Raw genomic sequence first — 21,285 nt, forward strand, 5'->3', positions numbered from 1 at the left:
TATCACAGGGTGAAGGTATAGGAAAAAGAAGTACATATACATTTTGGTATTATCTGTGGTTTCAGGCACCCACTGGGGGTCTTGGAATGTATCCCCCTCAACTAAGGAAAAGATTACTGTACTACTTCTCTAGTTGTTTTCTCAAATTGCCACCAGTTTGGGGTAACTGGGTGAGTGGTTACATGTAACATGGGACAGCTGTCAATCAACATGGCTCAGGACTTCAAGGCTGCTCTGATCGCTGTCTTTCTCTTTCCGATGGGTTGGCAACTTCACTCCTTATTCCACCACGCTATGCTGAATATGCATCAAAGTTGATGGGTCTGGTTCCAAGAGTTTTCATACTTTCTTTTTTTTTTGGGGGGGGGGGATGAATCTCCTTCTCTGCCTCCCTCCCTTCCTTCCTGTCTCCCGAGGATTTAATCCAGGGCACTTTATTACTGAGCTACATTCCCAGTCCTTTTTATTTTTTATTTTGACACAAAGTCTCACTAACTTGCTGATGCTGGCCTCAGACTTATGATCCTCCTGTCTCAGCCTCCTGAGGTGCTGGGATTACAGGTGTGTGCCCTCCTGCCCAGCTTTGAACTACACTTTCTTTTTGCACACTGTAACTTGGACAGCTCAGCTCAAAGCACTGGTTATTATCTTTTAGGTTATTTGTAATATTTACATCTCTTCCTCTTCTCATGTGCTCTTCATTAATGATGAGGACCTCATTTAAAAGTGAGATGAAGGGAAAAGAGAAGAGCTAAAATCCATGGCACCATTTCAGCTTCACCAAAACGGGACATGAAGATGAAAATCAACACTAAAGATGTTTTCTGGATTATCTGTAGTCATTTAAATTTATGTCAATCTTTCCCCACATCAGCTTTACATTCTTAAGTTCTCATAAATTAAACCTACACATCGAGCTCCTGGTTCCGCATATTGCTGTTCTCTGAAGATAATTGCATATTCGTACTTTGGATAACAACATCTCCCCAATATTCAAAGAATGACACATATGCTCTAAATATTATTCTGAGTCTTGCCACAAAAATAAAAAAAAACCTCCCTAGAATTGATATTTTAGAAAACAGAACAATATTGCAAAATGGCTTCTCATTAGCAAATCAAAATTTTAGACAGCTTATAAAAAAAAACAAAGAGGCAACATTGTTTTTGGCAGTGCCTCAGAGAAAGGAATAATTTCCTTCAGTAAGTGTCCTCTACAGTGCTCAGCTGTATGAGCACTTGATGCACAAAGCTCCTTCCAGGGACACACGGTACAGCTGGACAGAGGAAACGTGCCCCCACAAACTAGTTCCATGTGCAGAGCAGTTGATGATAAAACGACAAAATGCATAAGCAGGAGTCCCTTACCAAAGAGCTGGACGGGAGGGGAGCGTGATGGGGCTGTGGAGAGGCGGGGGTACTTCAGGGAGGAAACAGTGTGGTTTGCCTGGTCATGGGGAGGGTGCTGAGAGCTCGTGTGTGTGTGTGTGTGTGTGTGTGTGAGAGAGAGAGAGAGAGAGAGTGGGAAGCTCTGCAGGGGTAGGTGCCCTCTGGCTGGCATGAACAGGTGTGCTCAGAGGCTGGCAGGGGACAGGCCTGGCTGGGGCAGTGCTACTTGGGAAACAGTTGATAAGAAAGGTAGGGTGAGCAAGACGACAATGAATGGGCAAGGCCAGTGACCCTGGATGATGGACACAGGCAGAAGATCTCATTCTGTGTTACAGTTTGGATGTGAAGTGCCCCCAAGAGCTCGTGTGTCAGACAATGCAAGATGGTTCAGAGGTTGGAACTGGAGAACATCGTGCTAAGTGAAAATAGCCAGTCCCAAAGAACCAAAGGCTGGATGTTCTCTCTGATGTGTGGATGCTGATTCACAATAAGGGAGCGGGGAGAACAGAAGGATTTTGGACAATATAGAGGGGAGTGAAGGGAGGGGGCATTCGGGAATCGGAATAATAGTAGAATGAATTGGACATTATTACCCTGTGTGTGTATATGATTATATGACCTGTGTAACCCTACATCATGTGCAGCCAAACAAATGAGAAGTCATGCTCCATTTATGTATGGATCTGTCAAAATGCATTCTACTGTCACGAATAACTAATTAGAACAAATAAAAAAAGAGTATGGCTAATAAGTCTGGTAAAACTTGTTTCACAGCATGACTGCTGAGGTTTCTTACAAACAATCTTTTGAAAAAAGTTTGGAGCCCATATTTTCTAGTTTCAATTAATTGTGACTAAATGATTTTAAAAAAACAAAACAAAAAAACAAGAATGTTCAGAGGTCAAATGATTAGGTTAGGAGAACCTTAACCCAATCAGTGAATTAATCTCCCTGATGAGATTAACTGAAGGTAACTGAAGGCAGGTAGGGTGTGGCTGGAGGAGGTGGGTCCCTTGAGGTATATATTTGTATCTGGTGAGTGTAGTGTTTCTGTGTGTGTGTGTGTCTCTCTCTCTCTCCTCTCTCTCTCTCTCTGCTCCCAATCATCATGTGAGCTGCTGCTTCCCTCTGCCACACTCTCCACTATGATGTTCTGCCTCACCTTGAGCCCCAAGGAATGGAGCCAGCTGTCTATGGACTGAGTCCTCTGAAACGGTGAGCCCCTAAATAAGGGGCTCCTTAAAATGTTTTTGTCAGGTCTTTTAGTCACAGTAGCGAAAAAAGCTGACTAAAACATTCTGCTTAAAAGTCTGAGGTGCCTTTCCAACAGTGGCCATGGATCAGCTTCTTTATAAGACTGGAACTCTCTATCGGATTGTGGAACTCTGTGGGCAAGAACTGTCCTTCCACCTCTCTTCTCTATTTTGTGACACTCAGTGGACATTTTCTCTGTTCACCAGTTTACCTTGGCAGTGGACCTCATACAAAAAAAAAAATGTTTGGTGGGTGACCTTGGTAGCCCTGGGAGAGAGGGACTGTTATAGTTCAAATTCCTTCAACACTGGAATAATATTCTGAAAAATCATTTAAAAATGGCTTTTTCATCTCCAGCACCCTGACTGATGTCAGTGATGAGCACTGGAGGGGAATAAAACTGGAATTACTAGGCAGGAAGGGGTTCTTTCGGATGAGTACTTAAGATGGAACGACCCTACACTCTCTTAAAAACAACAACAACAACGGAAGTTTTCTATTTCTTGCCTGAAAGCTTCAAGCTTTCCAAAATAGAAGATTATTCAAGCAAGGAAAGTCATTCTTTGAAAACATCAAATCATGGCTATTTTAGGGTTTTATGGGCACACAATAGTTTCCGCATTCTACAGTTCAGGGGAAGCATGCGCTGTAGCAGATGCACATGAAGAACATGAGTCTTTCTGAAAAGAAATTTGATCCTGGGACCAAGTCAAGCGTTGACCAAGCTAACAAGAGAGGAAAATGCAAATCTGGAATTTTTTTTTTTTTGAAGGAAAAAAATACCACCACCCACTGACTCTATTGGCTCTAGTTACTATTCAAGCCTTAGGATTCAATTGAAATCTTCACTTATCCAGGGCTTTCTCCCAGTTAGACATTATTGGTTGAAGTCATAATTTATTGGGCCATGAGCACTTGATTATATAAACATTTCTCCATTTAGCAGGCCCAGCCATCCTTGTAATAGATTTTATAATTACCCAGCTATATTGCCCCAATGATGAAGCTGCAGTACAAATGTAATTTGGAGGACTGTATCTGAAAAGAAAAGGGTCTCACCATTGCATCTGCTTTATGCTTCATCCGTTTAGCTTCTTGCATAAAATAATCTGCACTGCGAGGCCTACAAGGGGAGAATGATATAAGACGTCATTATTGCTTAAGTGCAAGATCTTTTGAAAATATTCTTTTCTTTTGCTCAAACATAAAGCACAATTTAAAAACTCTGCTTAATGTGGAACCAAGTACTTTTTTTTTACACTTCCAAATTACTGCCTGTATGTAAAACACTGTGATTATTTTTCTCTTAAGTTAGCAATTCAGAACCTACTCAATATGTGCAGAGAGTCGACATTTACAGTGGCTTTAGTATGGTCCCCCAGTGTCTAATTTGTGATTCAGATTTTTTATTGTATGGTTAAGAAAAAAGTGAAAAATCTTATTTCATGTAATAGTCACAATAGAACAATCCCTTTTAACTTAAAGGTCGTAAATATACCTCAGAATAATTGCATGGATACATATGAGTAGAATATTTGTGTATCCTTATGAATATAAGGATCATTTATATGCATAAATGCTACCTGGAGTTATATGTGTATATATTTAATTATTTTAAAGCCTGGCAGTGAAAATGAAAAAAATGTAATGCTATATGATTACATTCCAGTTGTTGAAGTTAATTGTAAAATGATGTCTACCTTGTAATAATGCAAACATGGCATGTATTCTCTGGAGCCCTGATTAGCTAGCTGGTAAACATTAAGAGCAGAATGTGCATTATTAAAGCAATAACCCTGGTCAGCACTGATTCTTCTGGGAGACAAAGGTAATTCATCCTGAGACTGATTGGAGCGTGGCACAACCAATCCCCAGTTACACTAAAGCACTTGTCAGGGAGTACCTTTAAATGCTTGTCTGACAGATTTTTAAAAATAAAACTTATATCCTTTAGTCTCCATCATCATAAACTTTATTATATTATGGGTGTTCATGTAATCAATAAACCTAACCTATTCCTGAAGATGCAATCTAAGCCAGGACTCCCGGAATGGGAGGTATATGATGTAAGAAGAGCTGCTACTCCTGGACTGGTTAACCTACTGTGATATACTTATTTTGAATTGTCTTGTTTCAGATTATAATGGGTCTTTTGCCCTACTGAGATATTAGGAAGCCAGAGCATCCCTTTATTCAAAGAGGTCAAAACACTTAGAAACACAATGTATACTATGACAATGAACATTGATTCAGACACATCAGAATCATAGCATATAATGCTTTGGGTAAAAAAAATCACTGAAGCAAGAAAAGGACTTGGTTTTCTATGTCTTATTTCTCTATAAAATATCATCAATATTGTGGAACTGATGTGTTGGCATCTCACAAACAAGAAGTGGCAATATAGTTGCAGAATTTCCTAATCCTGTCCTTGGCTCATGGTTCCTTCACTGCTCTTGTCCCCGTGCAGGCCTGACAGCTGCCATTCATTTTGATGGATCTCCCCTTGGTGGGTGAGTAGAGGCTTCCTTCATAGGAAGGTCCCGCTCTGGTCAGCTCTGCCTTCTCGTTACATCCACGCCCTCATACTTCTTCTGTTCTAATAGCTTTTGAGTTGCTTTAACAGGGTGGTTTTTCCTTCTTTGGCCACATATTGACCCTTGTCTACATATGGATTATATGGTTTTTGAAAACAACATTGGCAATTTATTTTGTTGTTGTTACTGCTTGTTTGCTTCTGTTTTTAAATAAACTTTATTTTTTAGAGCAGTTTTAGCAAAACTGAGCAGAAAGTACGGAGAGTTCTCCTCTGCCCTCTGCCCCACAGAGCCACAGCCTCCTCCACCGTCAGCATCCCAAACTAGAGTGGCACCCGTGCTACAATCCACGAACCAACACTGGCAATCATTATCCAGAGTCCCTAGGTTAGGGTTTAGCGTTGGTGCTGTAGATCCCGTGGGTTTGGACAAATGTATAACAATGTGCCTCTACCATTACATTCTCATAAAGAGCAGTTTCACTGCCCTCGGATCCTGTATTCAGTTTTTGTTTGTCCTTTGGCTTCATCTCCTGACGTGGAAGACCAGACCCCACCTCTAGGTCAAGACCAGATCTGACTCCTGAGCTTCACGTGGGGTCCCAAAGCCTGTTGTTTGGGAGAAGAGTTCCCGTATTCTCACCCATTTCCCCCTTGTTGCCAAATGCTTGGACTGCTTCCCTGTAAGCATTCCTCTCTTCTCTCACGACCACCTTCTCCACCCAAGTCCAGGCTTTCTTGGCCTCCCTGGTTGCTGAGACTCCAGACAGACTCGCCTGCAATTTAACTTGAGTTTCACCCCTTGACCAATGTTGGTAACACAAAGTCTTCATTACATCATCATCCTGCTCACAGACCTGGACTCAATCTCCAGGGCCTCCGAGGCCAAATCTCAGTTCAGGTACCTAATAACCGTCCTTAACCACATCGCTTATTCAGCCTTGGCCAAAGTCTGGGCTGGTTTCCCCACTGTCTTGATAACTTGTTATCCCTGTCTCAAAAGCTTTGCTTATCTCCCTGCTGCCTGGACTATGGTGTTCCCTGCTCACTAACTGAGTCTGCACCAAGGACCTACTATGAGCCAAAAGTGACTGCCCTTCAGTTCTTCTGCTTCCTGGTTGCTCTGGTCCAAGCTCATCTCCGTCTTTTCTGGTCTCATACAGTGCTTTGTGTTTGTACTACACTTCTGGGTATATAATGGCCTCCTAAGCTCCACGGAGCTACAGTCATTGCATGTGTTCAACTTGGTGGCTGGTACACTGTCAGCAGGGACCAGGCTGTGGACCTCTGCAGTCTTCCCCACCCTGTGCTTTCAGGCACATGACAGAGGATGAACAAGTCCTCCCTGAATAGCCTGGACTTTGCTCTGAGCTGAGGAAAGAGTGGTGCCTTCTGATGGGGTACAGCATCACAGCCAATGAGCCAGAGAGCGTCTCCATGGCAACTGGAAATTCTCCACATCATTATCTGCTCTACACTCTAGTATATAAGTTTGGTCATTTTCTTCGTGCCCTGTTTTGTAGACCTTGTCACGAACAGATCGTCATTTCAAATGCATTTCGTTTTCAGGAAAGATCTTCTTGGCAATAAACTAGGGCGTCTTAGTTTCCCTGAGCCTTCTAAGTTCCCTTTATAGATGGCAGTGGCTTATAATCCTTAATATGGGTTCTTTAATCAATACTGTTTTTATCTGCAGCACGTGAATGCATTTTTAAAAAACCTGATATGGAGGCTGAGTCACAAACTCTCAATAGTGCATGTGGATAAGTAACACATCTAATTTTCTGACTTTATCTGGGTAATTACAATAGTAACCTGACTTGCTGAAAGGAAAGATACCATCTGGGGGCCGTTTACAAACACATTTGTTAGAATTCTCATTTTGCATCTAATGGCGGGCTCACTATACTGACTCACAGAAGATTGCCTGATGGTTGTCCATTTCCTTCTTCCATGCGATTCTAGTGCCATGCTCCTAGATCAGGCCATTACAAAGTCTCTGGACCAATGGGACATCACCCAAGCTGTCCAGACAGTGGTGGATGCATGCCCCCATGAAGCCATCACTATCCACAGCAACACATCAGTCAACAGGGAAGGTAAAATCAACACCACCATGTGCCAGTCACAGACCAGGACATAGCACAGGCACTAACCGTAATCATCTCAGTGTTCAGGCAGATTTTTCATCCAATCTTCTAATTTTTTATGCAAAAAAACCTAAGAGTTTTTTTTTTTTTTAAGGAAATTTATGTAACAACATTCTTCACATTGTTTCTCGCAGTGACGGTCTTTCATGATGATACAAGAGCAAACCTCATAAGAGTTTAATTAAGCATCACCAACGTCACTGTGAATCTTGCACTCTGCAGCCCCGGGGCCCGAGTGATGTGAAAGCCAAGTGAAGCCACTTGTGTTTTGTCGCCAAGAGCCCTCTGGGACAAAAGTGACCTTAGTACTTGATCCAAAGAGGCCGTTTTCTTCTCTTCTTCTCTCCTCACCCTCCCTCTACCCCCAACTAAACACATGGCCTTGGATCTGAGCGGCAACTTAACATGAGCACCCCTGACTTTTTTTTTTTTTTTTTTTTTTGCTTTCTGGCTGAGAGCGAGCTGAATGGTCTCCCATGGAGAGGCTGGCACACTCGATTCGGCAATGCCTACCTCTGTGAGGCCGTGCTCGTTAGAGCCAGCCGGTTCTGTGCGTGCTGGCAGAGACGAGAGCTCAGTGTGTTTGAACTCACAGGTTTCTCTGCGTGGCAGAGATCTGGACAGATTTCTTAGGGAGACTGAAATCCAAACCAGACAAAGGGGCAGTGGCATACCAAATGAATTCATCATCCGACATCTGGTATTTCAGCTTGTCACTTGATAAGCCCCAGAGGGGTTCCTGTGTCCCAAGCTTGGAGGTGCTTTCTCCAAGAGGGAGGAAGCGTAAGAAGTTAAGCAGCTGTTTTCGATGAACTCAGTGACCACTATATTATTTTATTATTTTACAGTGATCACTGTATTATATTATTATTTTCCTGCGCTGGGGAGTGCCTCCAGGGCCTCCTAGGCAGGCGCTCCACCGCTGAGTCACGCCCCCAGGCCCAAGTCATCACTGCTGGTGGGACTGTGGCGTCAGGATCCTGAGGAGCCAGGCTGGCTTTCTGGGCACTTCCCCACGGATGCAGGCAGACTGTGTTTAGTCAGCAAGGATTCTAGCTCAGCTGGTGTTTCTACCTTGATGTTGTCCGGGCCCCCAGTGTCCCTGGGACCTGGCTTCTCAGAAGCAGGAGCATAATCTGTTTCTTAGAGGCCCTATCCTCGCGCCATGCACAGGAGGTAGTGTGCCCCTTCCAGGAGGCTAAGCAAGGGCGAGTCTGTCATTCAACCAAAAAGAACTTTCTGCTGAAATGGAGAATTATCGATCTCATTGTCATTCTTCTCTGGGTGTGAAATTTAAAATAAATAATTTTACCACATCTTAAAAGTGTTCAAAGAGCTCAGCTTTCAATCAGAGAGATCTGAATGTCCTTGTTTCCCCCACCTGCCTTTTGTTTCGGTTAGAACGAAATGAGGAATTGACCTTGAAAGAGGGATTTCATGATGGAAACAATTACGCACGAACAGTAAAGACTGGTACTAAGGCTTAGCAGGAAAATAAAAAGGCAGGGTGCGGTTCTGAAGTCTTGGGAAGGATAGAACCTCAGGACAGCAATGCCCTGGTAAGTCCCCTGGGGGGGACCCTGCCAGGCTGTAATACCACCTACCCAAGGATTTCAATTGGTTTCCTTTGATTAAATCATGCTTCAAGAGATCCGACCTTTTACCTTCGGGAATCCTCCCATCCTCTATAAAATTAAAATCCTTTTAGCCCTGAGACTGCTGTGCATAATTACATTACAAATGTCAAGTCCCTGTTCCTTCCTCTCAGTCTCATTTCACATGCCCATGGCCTTCAGCCTCTTGTGTGGCCAGGGAGTCTTTTCTCAGCGCTGGGGGTAGGGGGGTTAGGGAGCTGGGCTCTGTTATCGGCACCTTGGGGACAGATGGGACATTTGTTGGTTTGGCTGACTGTGCTGGTCGTGACTGACTCTTCCATGTGAAAGATGGGCAAGAGACTGCACATCCTTCAGGAGCAGCGGTGGCTCTAGCCTTGGGTTTGCGGGCTCCTGGTAGCAATATGGCAGGCACGAAGCAGGCGCTAGTTCTCCCAGCCAAGAACCTCACCGTTTAGTTCCATGAATTCAGGACTTCTGGACCGAGCCTTCATGACCCAGTTGTTCTCTCTCAATTTTCCCCCCGCCAAGAACTCCCCAGTCACTAATTATGGACAGCGAGTGATTTATAGCTCATGGCTTTGTGTTAATAAGGGCCAGAGTCCCGGCCTCATGTTGAATCAAGAGCTGTCCACTCATTGATACAAATCCTTAAACATTTTTTTATTTTAAACAAAAGTTCGGGGATCACTTCAGTGTCATTTCAGTACTGTGGCTGTGGAGTGGTGAATCTCATGCATTTGCCTAATGTCGGGGGAGGAGGTGTAGTCACGCTGCCACCAACCTGAGGCTGCGACTTACCAGAACAAGGCTGACCTGGATCCCGTTTTAAAAACAAGTGTATTCCCTTTGGTTCTGTCTGCATCCCAAAGGCACAAACTGTTGGCCTGTTTAATTGGTAAGTGGCATGGGAAAAGGGGCTTGGAGCCTATGAATTTAAATTTACCTGCATGTAGGTTCATGGAAAAGAAGGGAAAAAAACCCAGACATTCCCTCTGGGAAGGTTATTTATAATTCAGCTGCATTCGTTCAATACTTGTTACTCACGGCCCGCTGGATTCAGCTGCTGTCTGAATCGCATGTTTATTCAACCATTAACTAGTATTTATATTAGGAAAAGCGAGTTTGCTTTTTTTTTTTTTTTTTTTTTTAAATGCTATATGATGTGGCTTCAAAAACTAAACGACAGTGTGGCATCTGTTACTTTCTGGATCACCATAACTGGAGTTCCATCAACTCTGAATGACTCTGGCGCTAGGCATCCTGTCCACTGGTGGCTTCTCTTCGGTCATTTCACTACTCATGGACACCCTCGGGGAAGGCAGGCCAAGGAGAGTGACAGGAACCGGGACCTCCCTGACAGTGAGGCTCCTGGGGTGGGAAGTTGGCACAAGAAAGAGGGAGGGGGAGCAGGAGGAAGAGGTGAAAGAAGAGGGGGATGGGGAGGAGTGGGGGAGGAGGGAGGAGTGGGGGATGGGGGAGAGGAAGAGGGGAAAGAAGAGGGGGATGGGGAGAAGTGGGGGATGGGGAGGAGTGGGGGAGGGAGAGGAGCAGAAGGAAGAGGGGAAAGAAGAGGGGGATGGGGAGGAGTGGGGGAGGAAGGAGGGGTGGGGGAGGGAGAGGAGAGAGGGGAGCAGGAGGAAGAGGGGAAAGAAGAGGGGGATGGGGAGGAGTGGGGGAGGAAGGGGAGCAGGAGGAAGAGGGGAAAGAAGAGGGGGATGGGGAGGAGTGGGGGAGGGGGAGGGTAGGAGGAGTGGGGGAGGGGAGAGGAGGAGTGAGGGAGGACCAGGAGGAAGGAAAAGAAAGGGCAAGGGGAACAGGAGGGATGGAAGGGGGGAGGCAGGAAGGGGAGGGGAGGAGGAGGATGGGAGAAGTAGGGAGGGCCCCCCATGTCCCCCATGTGGCCCCTTCTTCCCCACAGTACTGGGAGTTAATCAGCATCAGGCTCCAGTTCCCACCCAGTCCCTGGCTCTTAGCAGGGGCTCAGTACCCACCAATCGAACCTGGGAGACATTTTACACCATTTCAGGTGACTCTGGTCTCTTGAGGGACACTTATTTACACCAGGTGATATTTCTGCTTCTTAAACTTGAAGAATCTTCCCACAACTTTCTGAGTTCAGTACCTGAGTGGCTATTTGAGGTGCATTTCACTGTCATGGATTTCAAATCCGTTGGGACACATGGCAATTGGCACAAGACACCTCTCTCCTGGTGATGGATGTGGGAGAACACTTTTCGATTCTAGTGCCTCTATATCCACCGAAGGAGAGACCATTTCCCTATAGTCACTAGCCAGAAAAACTACATATTGCTAATGTGCAGAGCAAATGACGACGACCTCTTCATTGATATAGTGACAGAATTAAATCAGTCTGGACCCTGGCAGACTGGAAACATTTCTTCTTCTAAAGAGTCCAAGAAACTGCAGATTGGAGTACAACCATTTAGTCACTGGAATTTCTGATTTAGTTTTCCAGTCCATATATTGGGAAATTCCTTGCATCTATCTTTCCATAAATGTTTGTTTTTTTAAAAGCCCCCCCCCCCCCCACCCCCGGGAAGTGTTTGGTGTTTTTTTTGTTTTTTGTTTTGGTACCAGGGATTGAACTGAGGGGCAGTCAACCACTGAGCCACATCCCCAAGCCCTTTTATTTTATTTAGAGACAGGGTCTTGTTAAGTTGTTCAGGGCCTCACTAAGTTATGGAGGCTGACTTTGAACTCGTCATCCTCCTGCCTCAGCCTCCCGAGCCTGCCTCGGCCTATCCATGTTTGGTGTTTTGAGCCCCTCAGTCAGTGCCTAATGCTGCTTATGTTTGATCACGTTGTTAGGTTATAACTTCCAAATGCTAATTTCCATGTTGCCCTTAAATAGCATTCTAACAATTGAACAATTTATACTACCAAACTTGGATGATAAGTGCAGATGAAACACTCCATTTATGTACTTCCATTCCACGCCCTCCCTGGGGATTAATTACCACCTCCTGCACTGCTTAGCAAGGGAGACGAAGGGAAGGGAGGTGGTGCGTGCCCCCAGGATGGCGTGTGTGGGGACTGGGGCGCAGCTGCAGCACCCTGGGCCTCCTGGGACACCCCGAAACTTCTGAAACTGAGTTATCTTGGAATGTGTTCGTTAAGCGAAACAAAGAAAAAAAAAGTGAATTTGGTTTTCAATACCACAATTCTGTACCCTAATTAGCTTAGCAAAGTCCCCGTGATACCTGAAGACTATAAGACTCAGTGTTCTGTTCACATTTCTCAGGGAAATCCACCCTCTGGGGGAGGCTTGCGGATGGCGAAGGAGACAGAAGGTGAGGCGGGACAGACTCCCTCCTATGCATGCTGGACTTCCCCAGGTGACACCCCCTGAGCTGTCACCTAGCTGGTCCTTAGGGGTCCCCTAAGGGAGATGTGGCAGTTGCCACTACCATTACATTTTTCTAAGGACATTGGGACCCAGAGACCTAAAACCGTCCTGCTTCCTGACTTGCGGTGGGCGTAGGCAGCTGGACTCAGCCTCTGCAGGCCAGAGGGCAGCCGCTCCCATCTAGGCTGCTGCACCCCAGGGCCTAACTTCCTGCCCAATATGGACACGCATCCCATGCTCCAGCTGACCACTACAGCTGAGGAGGGAGTCAGTCTTGAACCCTGTCTTCTACCTTCCAGGCTTGTCCTTGACAACCAGCCTTCCCTAAGAGCCTAAACAACCTCTAGCATCACCTCACCTGGCATCTTCAGCCTCCCGCCAGCATTCTAGGATTTTTTTTTTTTTTTTTTTTTTTTTTTTGTATCTGGGATGGAACTCAGAGGCACTCAACCACTGAGCCACACCCCCAGCCATATTCTGTCTTTTATTTAGAGACAGGGTGTCACTGAGTTGCTTACAGCCTCGCTTTTGCTGAGGCTGGCTTTGAACTTGCAATCCTCCTGCCTCAGCCTCCCGAGTCGCTGGGATTACAGGTGAGCAACACTGTGCCTGGTTCTAGGATGTTCTTTTTATCCATCTTTCTTTCTTGTTTCTCCTACTCCCCCCTGCCCCACTGGGTATAGAACCCAGAGGTGGTTAACCACTGAGACACATACCCAGCCCATTTTATTTTTTATTTTGAGATAGGATCTCGCTAAGTTGCTTAGGGCCTCAATAAATTGCTGAGGCTGGCTTTGAATTTGCCATCCTCTTGCTTCAGCCTCCCAAGCCACTGGGATTATAGTCGTGCACCACCACTACATCTGGCTGCTTCTCCTACTTTTAAACTGATGCTGGGAATGGAAGCTGCCAGTCCAGGTGACACATGACAGGCTATTTCTTCCTGTATAAGAATCATTGTAAAGAATATGGCAGTCAGGTGAGGTGGCACAAACCTGTCATCCCAGCAGCTGGGAGGCTGAGACAAGAGGATCGTGAGTCCAAAATTCAGCCTCAGCAACTAAGTGAGACCCTATCTCTAAATTTAAAATACAAAAAGGGCTGGGGATGTGGCTCAGTAGTTAAGTGCCCCTGGGTTCAAACCGTGGTAAAAAAAAAAAAAAAAAAAAAAAAAAAGATATTGCAACTTGGAGGAAGAAAGCTTTCAGGAGTAAATTACTATTATCATCTGGCTGTCATAACTTACAAAACCACACCTCTTCCTGGTAGCATAAAACTGGGTAGCATAAAACGCCAGGTCTCAGGTGCCTCTCAGTTCTCTTCCATCCTTCCTCCTCTCCTGGAGACATGCGCTTAGCGCTGCTCTTCCTGTCTCTTCATTCCAAGTTCAGGTCCTCTTTCAAAGGGACCTTTGCCTGACCGAGTCATGCGAGAGGAAATGGGCGCACTGTAGGTGAGGTGCACATGACGCTCCTACAAGCCCCGCTTCTGCTTTCTCTCGCCCGCCATCATATTGGGAAGAAGTCTAGACTTACATGTCATCGAAGACCAGTTTCTGCCTCTTGCAGTCTCTGTGGCCGCTGGAGCCTGGGGACCAGGGCTCTGCTTGTGGCCGGGCCTTGCTGTGGAGCAGACCGTTCTCGGCGCTGTTGTGAGCTGCTTTCTAAACAACAAACAGCACAGCAGACTTTGAGTTGTGGGCTGCCTGACTGAGAGAGCAACCCACCATCAGAGCATCCTTTGTTCTACCTCTGTGCTTTAGAGCTGGTAGTTATTTTGTCTCAATAAAGAAAAGAAATATGATTTGAGGATCCCTCACTCAACAGGCTGGGGACCAGAAGCGTTTGGGCTTTGGGATTTGTTTCCCCTAGATTTTGAAATAGTTGCACATACATAATGAGAGATCTGGGGGATGGGACCCAACTCCAAACACGAAATTCACTCATGTTTCATATCTACTTTATAGACATACCCGGTGGGTGATTTTTACCAAAATGAACTCATCCTGGGAGTGGCCCAGGGCCACCAGCTAGCTGTTGGAGGCCGGTGTGGCCATAAAGAAGAGCTCACCTGGGGTGTTAGCTGCACAGGGGCCCAGAGGGGCTGGGGTCTTAAGAGAAAGTCACCCCTTTTAGATCTTATCACTGCCATTTTGCAGATAAAGAAGTGGGCTCTGAAAGATGGAACGGTAGGCCAAGATCACCCTGCGGCTGAGTCCGGAGGTGGGACTGTGCACCCACATTTATCCATGAGCCCCTGCTCCTCTCCAGGGAGGGGCTGGTATCACTCCTGAGACCACTGGAAGGGGGTGGTTCTGGGTGTCCCCCACTGTGGCTGCAACACTGGCCCATCAGGGTGGATTGTAAGACCTGCAGATTCTGATAGTCTCAGTCTCAGATTTAATTCTGCCAAGGGATAAGGAAGTTGTCCCCATACTCAGGTTGGTTCCTTCAAAACTCCTAAATGGCTCTGCCCAGGATGGTACTACCACCTGGGGTCTGAGATCCTGCCAGGAGGCTTCGTAAACAGAGGAGACCTGTCATTTCCCTTTGCGTGGATCTCTCTTCTGTCCTGTGTGAGGAAGGCTGACGGGGCCCGCCCCTCAGCCAGCTCTCCCCAGAAGCTTCCTTCAGGGATCTCTGAGGAACCTCCCACAGGCGTGGAGATGCTGAGCTAGGGACAGAGGGTGTGGCGGATGCACCACTGCATTGGATTCTACTTGGGAAAGGAAGGGCATCCACCCACCGTGAGGTCTCCGGCATGTGACTGCAGTTGGCTGTCAGTGGCCTTAGGCTTTTTGTTGGAAGAGGCAGAAGTGAACATGGCGTTGCCATGAGATCGGCCGGAAGAAGTCAAGTCCTCGCTGGAATATTTGTGTTTAGATGCATCAGAGAGAGGTGAGATGGGTGACCGGAGCATTTTTTCATTTTTATTGATTGGTATGGCCAAGCTGGGGAAAAAAAAAAAAAAAAAGTTACAGTAATGGAAAGTCACATAGTCAGCACAGGGAAAGGGAAGTTTTTACACATGAACAGACCTCCCGTTTAAGACCAGCAGGTAGGAAGAAGTTTATTGGTGATTATTATATCAGGAGCAACCTTATGGCCATAGGACCCAAAAAAATGAGAGCAGATCTCACTCATTGTTTCTTTCTTTTTTTTGTGGTTGGGGGTACTGGGGATTGAACTCAGGGGCACTTGACTACTGAGCCACATCCCCAGCCCTATTTTGTATTTTATTTAGAGACAGGGTCTCACTGAGCTGCTTAGGGCCTCACTTTTACTGAGGCTGGATTTGAACTCATGATCCTCCTGCCTCAGCCTCCCAAGTCGTGGGAATACAGGTATGCACCACCATGCCCAGTTCATTGTTTCTTTACTCTATCAGGATGAACAGTAATTCTGGAGTTAGCATCAAAAGGAGTGACCAAGAATAATAATATGGAATTCCATGTTCCAAGCTTTTCATCCAAGGATCTCAAAATAATTAATGATTTTTTCCCCTAATAAGCTTAAGTAGTAAGTAATGGGATAGTCAATCAACAATGATAAATGAGTTCTCCATTTCTAAAAGGACTTTTGCCAACATCTGAGCTTGTACTCATTATTAGATAGAAAATAACAGAATCATGGGGCAATCTGCAGAGCAGGATGCCAACACTCTACTGTTGAACTTCCCAGTTACCCAGGCATTGATCAGAGTAAACAGAACAGAGAAACTGTTATTAGAAATTACAACTTCTGATTCCTAGCTCCTTATTTTACCTTCAAAATGATTGTCTATTCTTGAATATAATATTCTCCACAATCAATCATCAGAGAAGCAGGATTCACTTATATTTAAGCATCTGCAATGGATATTATGGTTTTAGGAATCTCTCCATTACTGTGGGGAAAAAATGTATTGTTTGCGGGCAGATATATCAGCCAGAAATAAACTCAAGTCACTGTTAATTTAAGATGGTTATAGAGTCAGTTTACAAAAATGGGTAATGCCATTTAATGAAGATTTAGTCATTATTCCTGGGGTCATGAACTCTTAATTGCACCTGCTGGTTATCATTGCAAACAAGCCATTAAAGTCACTTCAAAAGCAATTTCCTTAGCTGGTGGTGATGGTGGAGAAATTACACAGGCCTGTAGAACAAATGACAAGGCCACGATTCTTAATGTCCTATAAATAGATGGGCGTAATGTTCTATAAATAGACAGGCATGGAGACAGAATCTCTGGTTCTGGTTCCACGGTGGTGTTGTCTCACAAATCAGAAAGCAGGAGGAGATGTGTTCGAGAAAACTGCTTCAGGTGACTCCAAAGTAGCTCCTCTAGTGATGGTGAAGACGCTGGTGTTGACGGATGTGAAGAGCTGAGTGCACTAACTTCTTGACACGTGAGGGGAAAAGACATTTCTGGGTATCTTTTATTTTACATACGTCATGATTTTTAGTGTGTGTGGAAAATCAGATTATGACACTACACATCGTCATGGGCATGTGATTGTTCACTATTACACATTTGTACATTCTAGTTGATCAAAGAAACTCTCTCTGGAGCTCCTCTTTGAGACAGGCGATCACCGTCTCTCTGGGACTATTTTACTGCACTGGTAAAACGTGACAGTAGGTACAGAGGTATAGAGACCACCCTTCCCATAAGTACTCTTGGAAATCTCATACGCGTGGGGGCGTGACTTGACAGGAGGACTATCAGAGCTGGAGGCCCTCTTGGGCAAAGTTGCAACTGCAAGAGTTTTTAACTTGAGGTTCATAAACTTGGATGGCAAAAAGGTACATCTGCATTTTCACTAGCCTCTCTCTGAAATGGAATGTTTCCTTTAATTACAAGCAAGGGAAAGGAACCAGAGGGATGGGTACACTGGAGTCCTATCAGCAATGCCTGCCTTGGGTCACAGGTAGGAACCACACATCACGGATACTGCCACGGCCCACTGCGGTTGCCACAGGCGTCCTTAATCATGGTTTACACCCAACGCTACCTGGCAATTAGAGTCGCCACTCGCTCAGCTAGGAAGGTTGTTTAATGCATGAACAAAGAAGTGCATGTCACATACTGAAACAGTAAGTTGGGGTCGCAGTTCCCCCATTCATGTTCACAGTACTGGGGGATGCCACCCTCTCCACACAGAGGGTTGGAGCCAGCCCTCCTTCAGCCTCCTGGCCTGCCTCCCCAGGGGGAGCTGAACACGCAGAGGGCCTGCACGTCCATGCCCTGGCTCCCCGATCTCCTCTCCAAGTTTTAGTGTTGCTTTATATCTTTCCCCAACCTTTTGGTTTACATTTTTATGTGTTGTGCTGAGACATTAATCTCCCCTTAAAACCCCTATGCGGACAGTCAGGGAGAGTGAGGGGTGTCAGTAGAGGTGTTTCTAAATGGAAAGAATTTTCTGTGATGAATGATGAGCGAGCGACGGGCTCACAGAGAAACATTTGGGACCTTGCCTTGCTGAAGAGCCATTCATCACAGAGGGGTTTGGGTGCATGGTGGGTCCATGTGGAACCCCTTCAAAGGAGACGCTTGGGGAGCTATTTGACCTCGGAGGCACAGATCCTTTTGAATTGCACGATTTCAGTCTACATCAAGGCCTTTAGGGGGCATCACCCCGAGATCCCATTCCTCATCCTTGTAATAGGTTTAACATTCTCTGATCCCTAAGCTACCCTTAATGTTCCCTTAATTTTCTTCAATCACTTTAGTAGCTACCATTAAAACACTGGTTTGAAAATTCAGTTGGTTACATTTCTGGGAGAAGAGATGTGTTTGGGGATCACAGAGCTGTGTGTACCTAGTCACTGGTCTTGGTCCCAAAAAGAGGGCCTGACCTGGCTATCGGGAGTGTGGTGAGCATCATCACAAAATGGGTCAACCAAGGGAAGCAAGTCTGAAGACTCAGGCCAGGGAACATATCAAAACACGATTCTCCCTCCACGTGGCACCTGCCTTTCAGACCCAGAGGCCTCCCTGGCTGGCACCTCGCTCCAAGGGAAGGCCCTTACCTGCTGATGCTCGCGCTGCAGTGGTTTGCAGACAGAGTGCTGTTGGTGGAGGTGGCCAGCCGCACAGAGCCCTCTTTCTCTCCCGGGACCTTCTTCATCTCCCTGTAGTCATCTTCGTTGTCACACTGGGTGGAAACAAGCAAAAGCCAGCCAGCTTTGGATTTCAGGGGTCGTAATGTGCTCCAAGACACTTATTTCCAAAAAGCAAGGCCTCCTGGGGGTTTTGCTCAGAGACAGCCTGAGCAGCAATGCCTGGGCGTGTCTTCCAGCCCAGTGAATGAGGGGGAAGTCTGTACGGGTTTCCTACCAACCGCCTATTGGGAGGAAGGGGGCGGGGCATCATGATCACAATTTGAGAGGGGACATTTCTAATGTTGCAAGTTGCTCAGGGTTGGTTTTCCCAGGCCTCAGCATTGCTCACCCTGGCCTTTGGAGGCATCAGGATAAGGTACAAAAAGCGCAGTCTCAGGCTTACTGGGGTAAGGTGGTGGTGAGCCTGCACCTTTCTACCTTCAACGTCACACCTTCTGTGGATGACAGCAGAGGTGGCTGCCTCTTGGTGCCTTGATTCTGGTCCACAACTCCCAGCCCGTGACATCTTTTTTTATTTTTTTGATTTGTAGGGGTGGGGGGTACCGGGGATTGAACTCAGGGCCCTTGACCACTGAGCCACATCCCCAGCCCTTTGTTGTATTTTATTTAGAGACAGGGTCTCGCTGAGTTGCTTAGGGTCTTGCTGATGCGGAGGCTGGCTTTGAACCTGCGATCCTCCTGTCTCTGCCTCCTGAGCCGCTAGATGACAGGCCTGCACCACCTCACCCGGCAGTCCTTGACATCGTAAAGTACCTTTTCATAATACAGGATTTGAACTGGACACTTATTGCCATGATTGGGTTTAACTTTAAATGTGTGTCAGAGGGCAACATAAAGGCAGTCCTCACAAGGACCACTTCCAAGGAGACGGCAGGGGCCCGGGCCACAGTGGGATCTTCAGGGCTGTCTGTGGTATTTTCCAGGAGACAAGTGCCAGCACCTGAGAGAGCACCCGGGACCTTTTCTCTCTAGCTGGGACTGTGTGGCTTCTGTCACATGGGTGTCAGCTCCTCACATTGTAATAGTGGCCCCACCGAGGGCCCAAACCAAAGCTCTGAGTCCTTGGTCCTCCAGGGCTTCAGCAAGGCGAGACCCAGCACCTCGACAGCCAGGTCTATGGGTTCCACTCCAGCACCCAGTATTGGGATCTTAACAGCCCAGGACGCTGAGCAAAGAACACTACTAACAGGCCCTTTCAGTGTCATTACTTACCGAAGATTCATTAGGTTGTGTGAGCAAAGCTGGTGTCAGGCTTAGTGGTAAATAAAATTTTGCAAGTTAAAATTTAAAAAAGGCCACAGATACCACAGCTATTTAAATACAGAATATTATGGACTTTATATGCATGTCTTTCTGCACCTCTCTCTGTACACTCAATGCATGCCTATACAGTTGTACCTATTTTCCATCTACAGGTTTATGAACATGTACTTCTGCATATTTCTTATATATTTATTTCCATCTGCATGTCCATTTATCCATCAATCTCAGAGGTAATAATCACACTGATTCCTAGGTGATTAATCAATTGATTGATTCAACAAAAAAAACTGCCAACAAGCAATAAGGAAGGCAGGGTGTCCAGGGGAAACAAGGAACGAGGAGCAGGGAAGAAATGAGCTAATGGAATTGTGTTGTTATAAATGTCCTACATGAACCTGATATCGTTTTATGGTGAAGAAACTGAAGTACAGAGAAGATAAGGTCAGCTGGTTAAGGTCACCCAGGAGGTGAGGGCTAACCACATACTTTTGGGGGTCCAGTGCAAAATGAAAATTCTGGGCCAAAAAGCAGGCAAAGAGTGACTTCATGCAGGGTACAGTGGCACACGCCTGTAGTTCCAGGGTCTTGGGAGGCTGAGGACTCCCAAGTTCAAAGCCAGCCTCAGCAACCTGGTGAGACCCTAAGCAGCTTAGTGAAATCCTGTCTCAAAAATTAAAAAGGGCTGCTGGGGAGGTGGCTCAGTGGTTAAGTGGCCCTGGGTCCAATCCCCAGTACCAAAAAAACAAAACAAAACAAACAAACAAACAAACAAACAAACAAACAAAAAAACCAAAAACAACCCCACCAAACTTCATCAAGTACTCAAACAGAAAGCACTTCACAGTCTCCCACCCTGACCTGCCATGGTGGTATATATTTGTGATTTCATGCTGTGCTCCTCTGCATGTGGGGAGTCCTGGGAGTCCTGGGGTTGTGTGGAGACTTTCAAGAGCTGGGACTGCCCTGGGACTAGCCCTTGCATGTGGCCCACCCGTGTGGGGTCCCCTCTTCCACCAATCATGGCACCTATCTGTTGTGCTGGCATGGGTGACAAAGTCCAATTAGGCACCAACCGCCTGACCCACGGTGAGCAGGCCACCCCAGGGGGTGCAACCTTCTTTGTGGATCACCTCTCTACCTGGATTGAGGCTGAGCAAGATGGGGACCCTTCCTGTGACTACATCTGAGCACTATGGGGTGGGTTGAGTGGTCCCTGGCCTGAGACCCAGAGAAGGAGAAGGCTGCAAAGCAGGCAGAACTCTTCCTGCAGGAACAGGTAGGAAGAGGGACCTCCACACATGATCCATCACTAACGAGACCCAAACTCAAAGATAAAATGAAGAATTTCAAGATGGCAGCCACAACATTCAACTCCATGGTACCCTGTATGGCTGCTTCACTGCGGTGACGTCCATGGAGCTGGCTCTGGAGGAGAAAAATGTCAAAGATGGGGTCTGCGGTCAGGTCAGCCTGGTGTCCACATGCACATACTTTCACTACATGTGAGCACTCTTAGAGCAAAGGTGGATACCAACAGGCCGGCTCTGAAGGGTAATGCCAATGGCAGATGGAAATCATGCTGGGATCTCTTGATAAATTGTCTT

At 46.2% G+C, this 21,285-nt stretch overlaps 1 protein-coding gene across 9 annotated transcripts in view; it reads right to left on the bottom strand.

Moving 5' to 3' along the window:
• The window catches only part of AFF3 (ALF transcription elongation factor 3), a 565,725-nt gene that overhangs the window by 18,753 nt on the left and 525,687 nt on the right, over positions 1-21,285 (bottom strand). For all 9 annotated transcript variants that reach the window (XM_079110973.1, XM_079110972.1, XM_079110971.1 and 6 more), the window contains 4 exons: positions 18,326-18,450; positions 15,058-15,262; positions 13,848-13,975; positions 3,703-3,766 (listed from right to left, as the gene is read on the bottom strand). In XM_079110973.1, the coding sequence (XP_078967099.1) occupies positions 3,703-3,766; positions 13,848-13,975; positions 15,058-15,262; positions 18,326-18,450 (522 nt within the window). The remainder of the gene's footprint in view (positions 1-3,702; positions 3,767-13,847; positions 13,976-15,057; positions 15,263-18,325; positions 18,451-21,285) is intronic.

Source organism: Sciurus vulgaris (genome assembly GCF_902686455.1).
Source record: "Sciurus vulgaris genome assembly, chromosome: 14".
In the NCBI taxonomy this organism is placed as follows: Eukaryota; Metazoa; Chordata; class Mammalia; order Rodentia; family Sciuridae; genus Sciurus; species Sciurus vulgaris.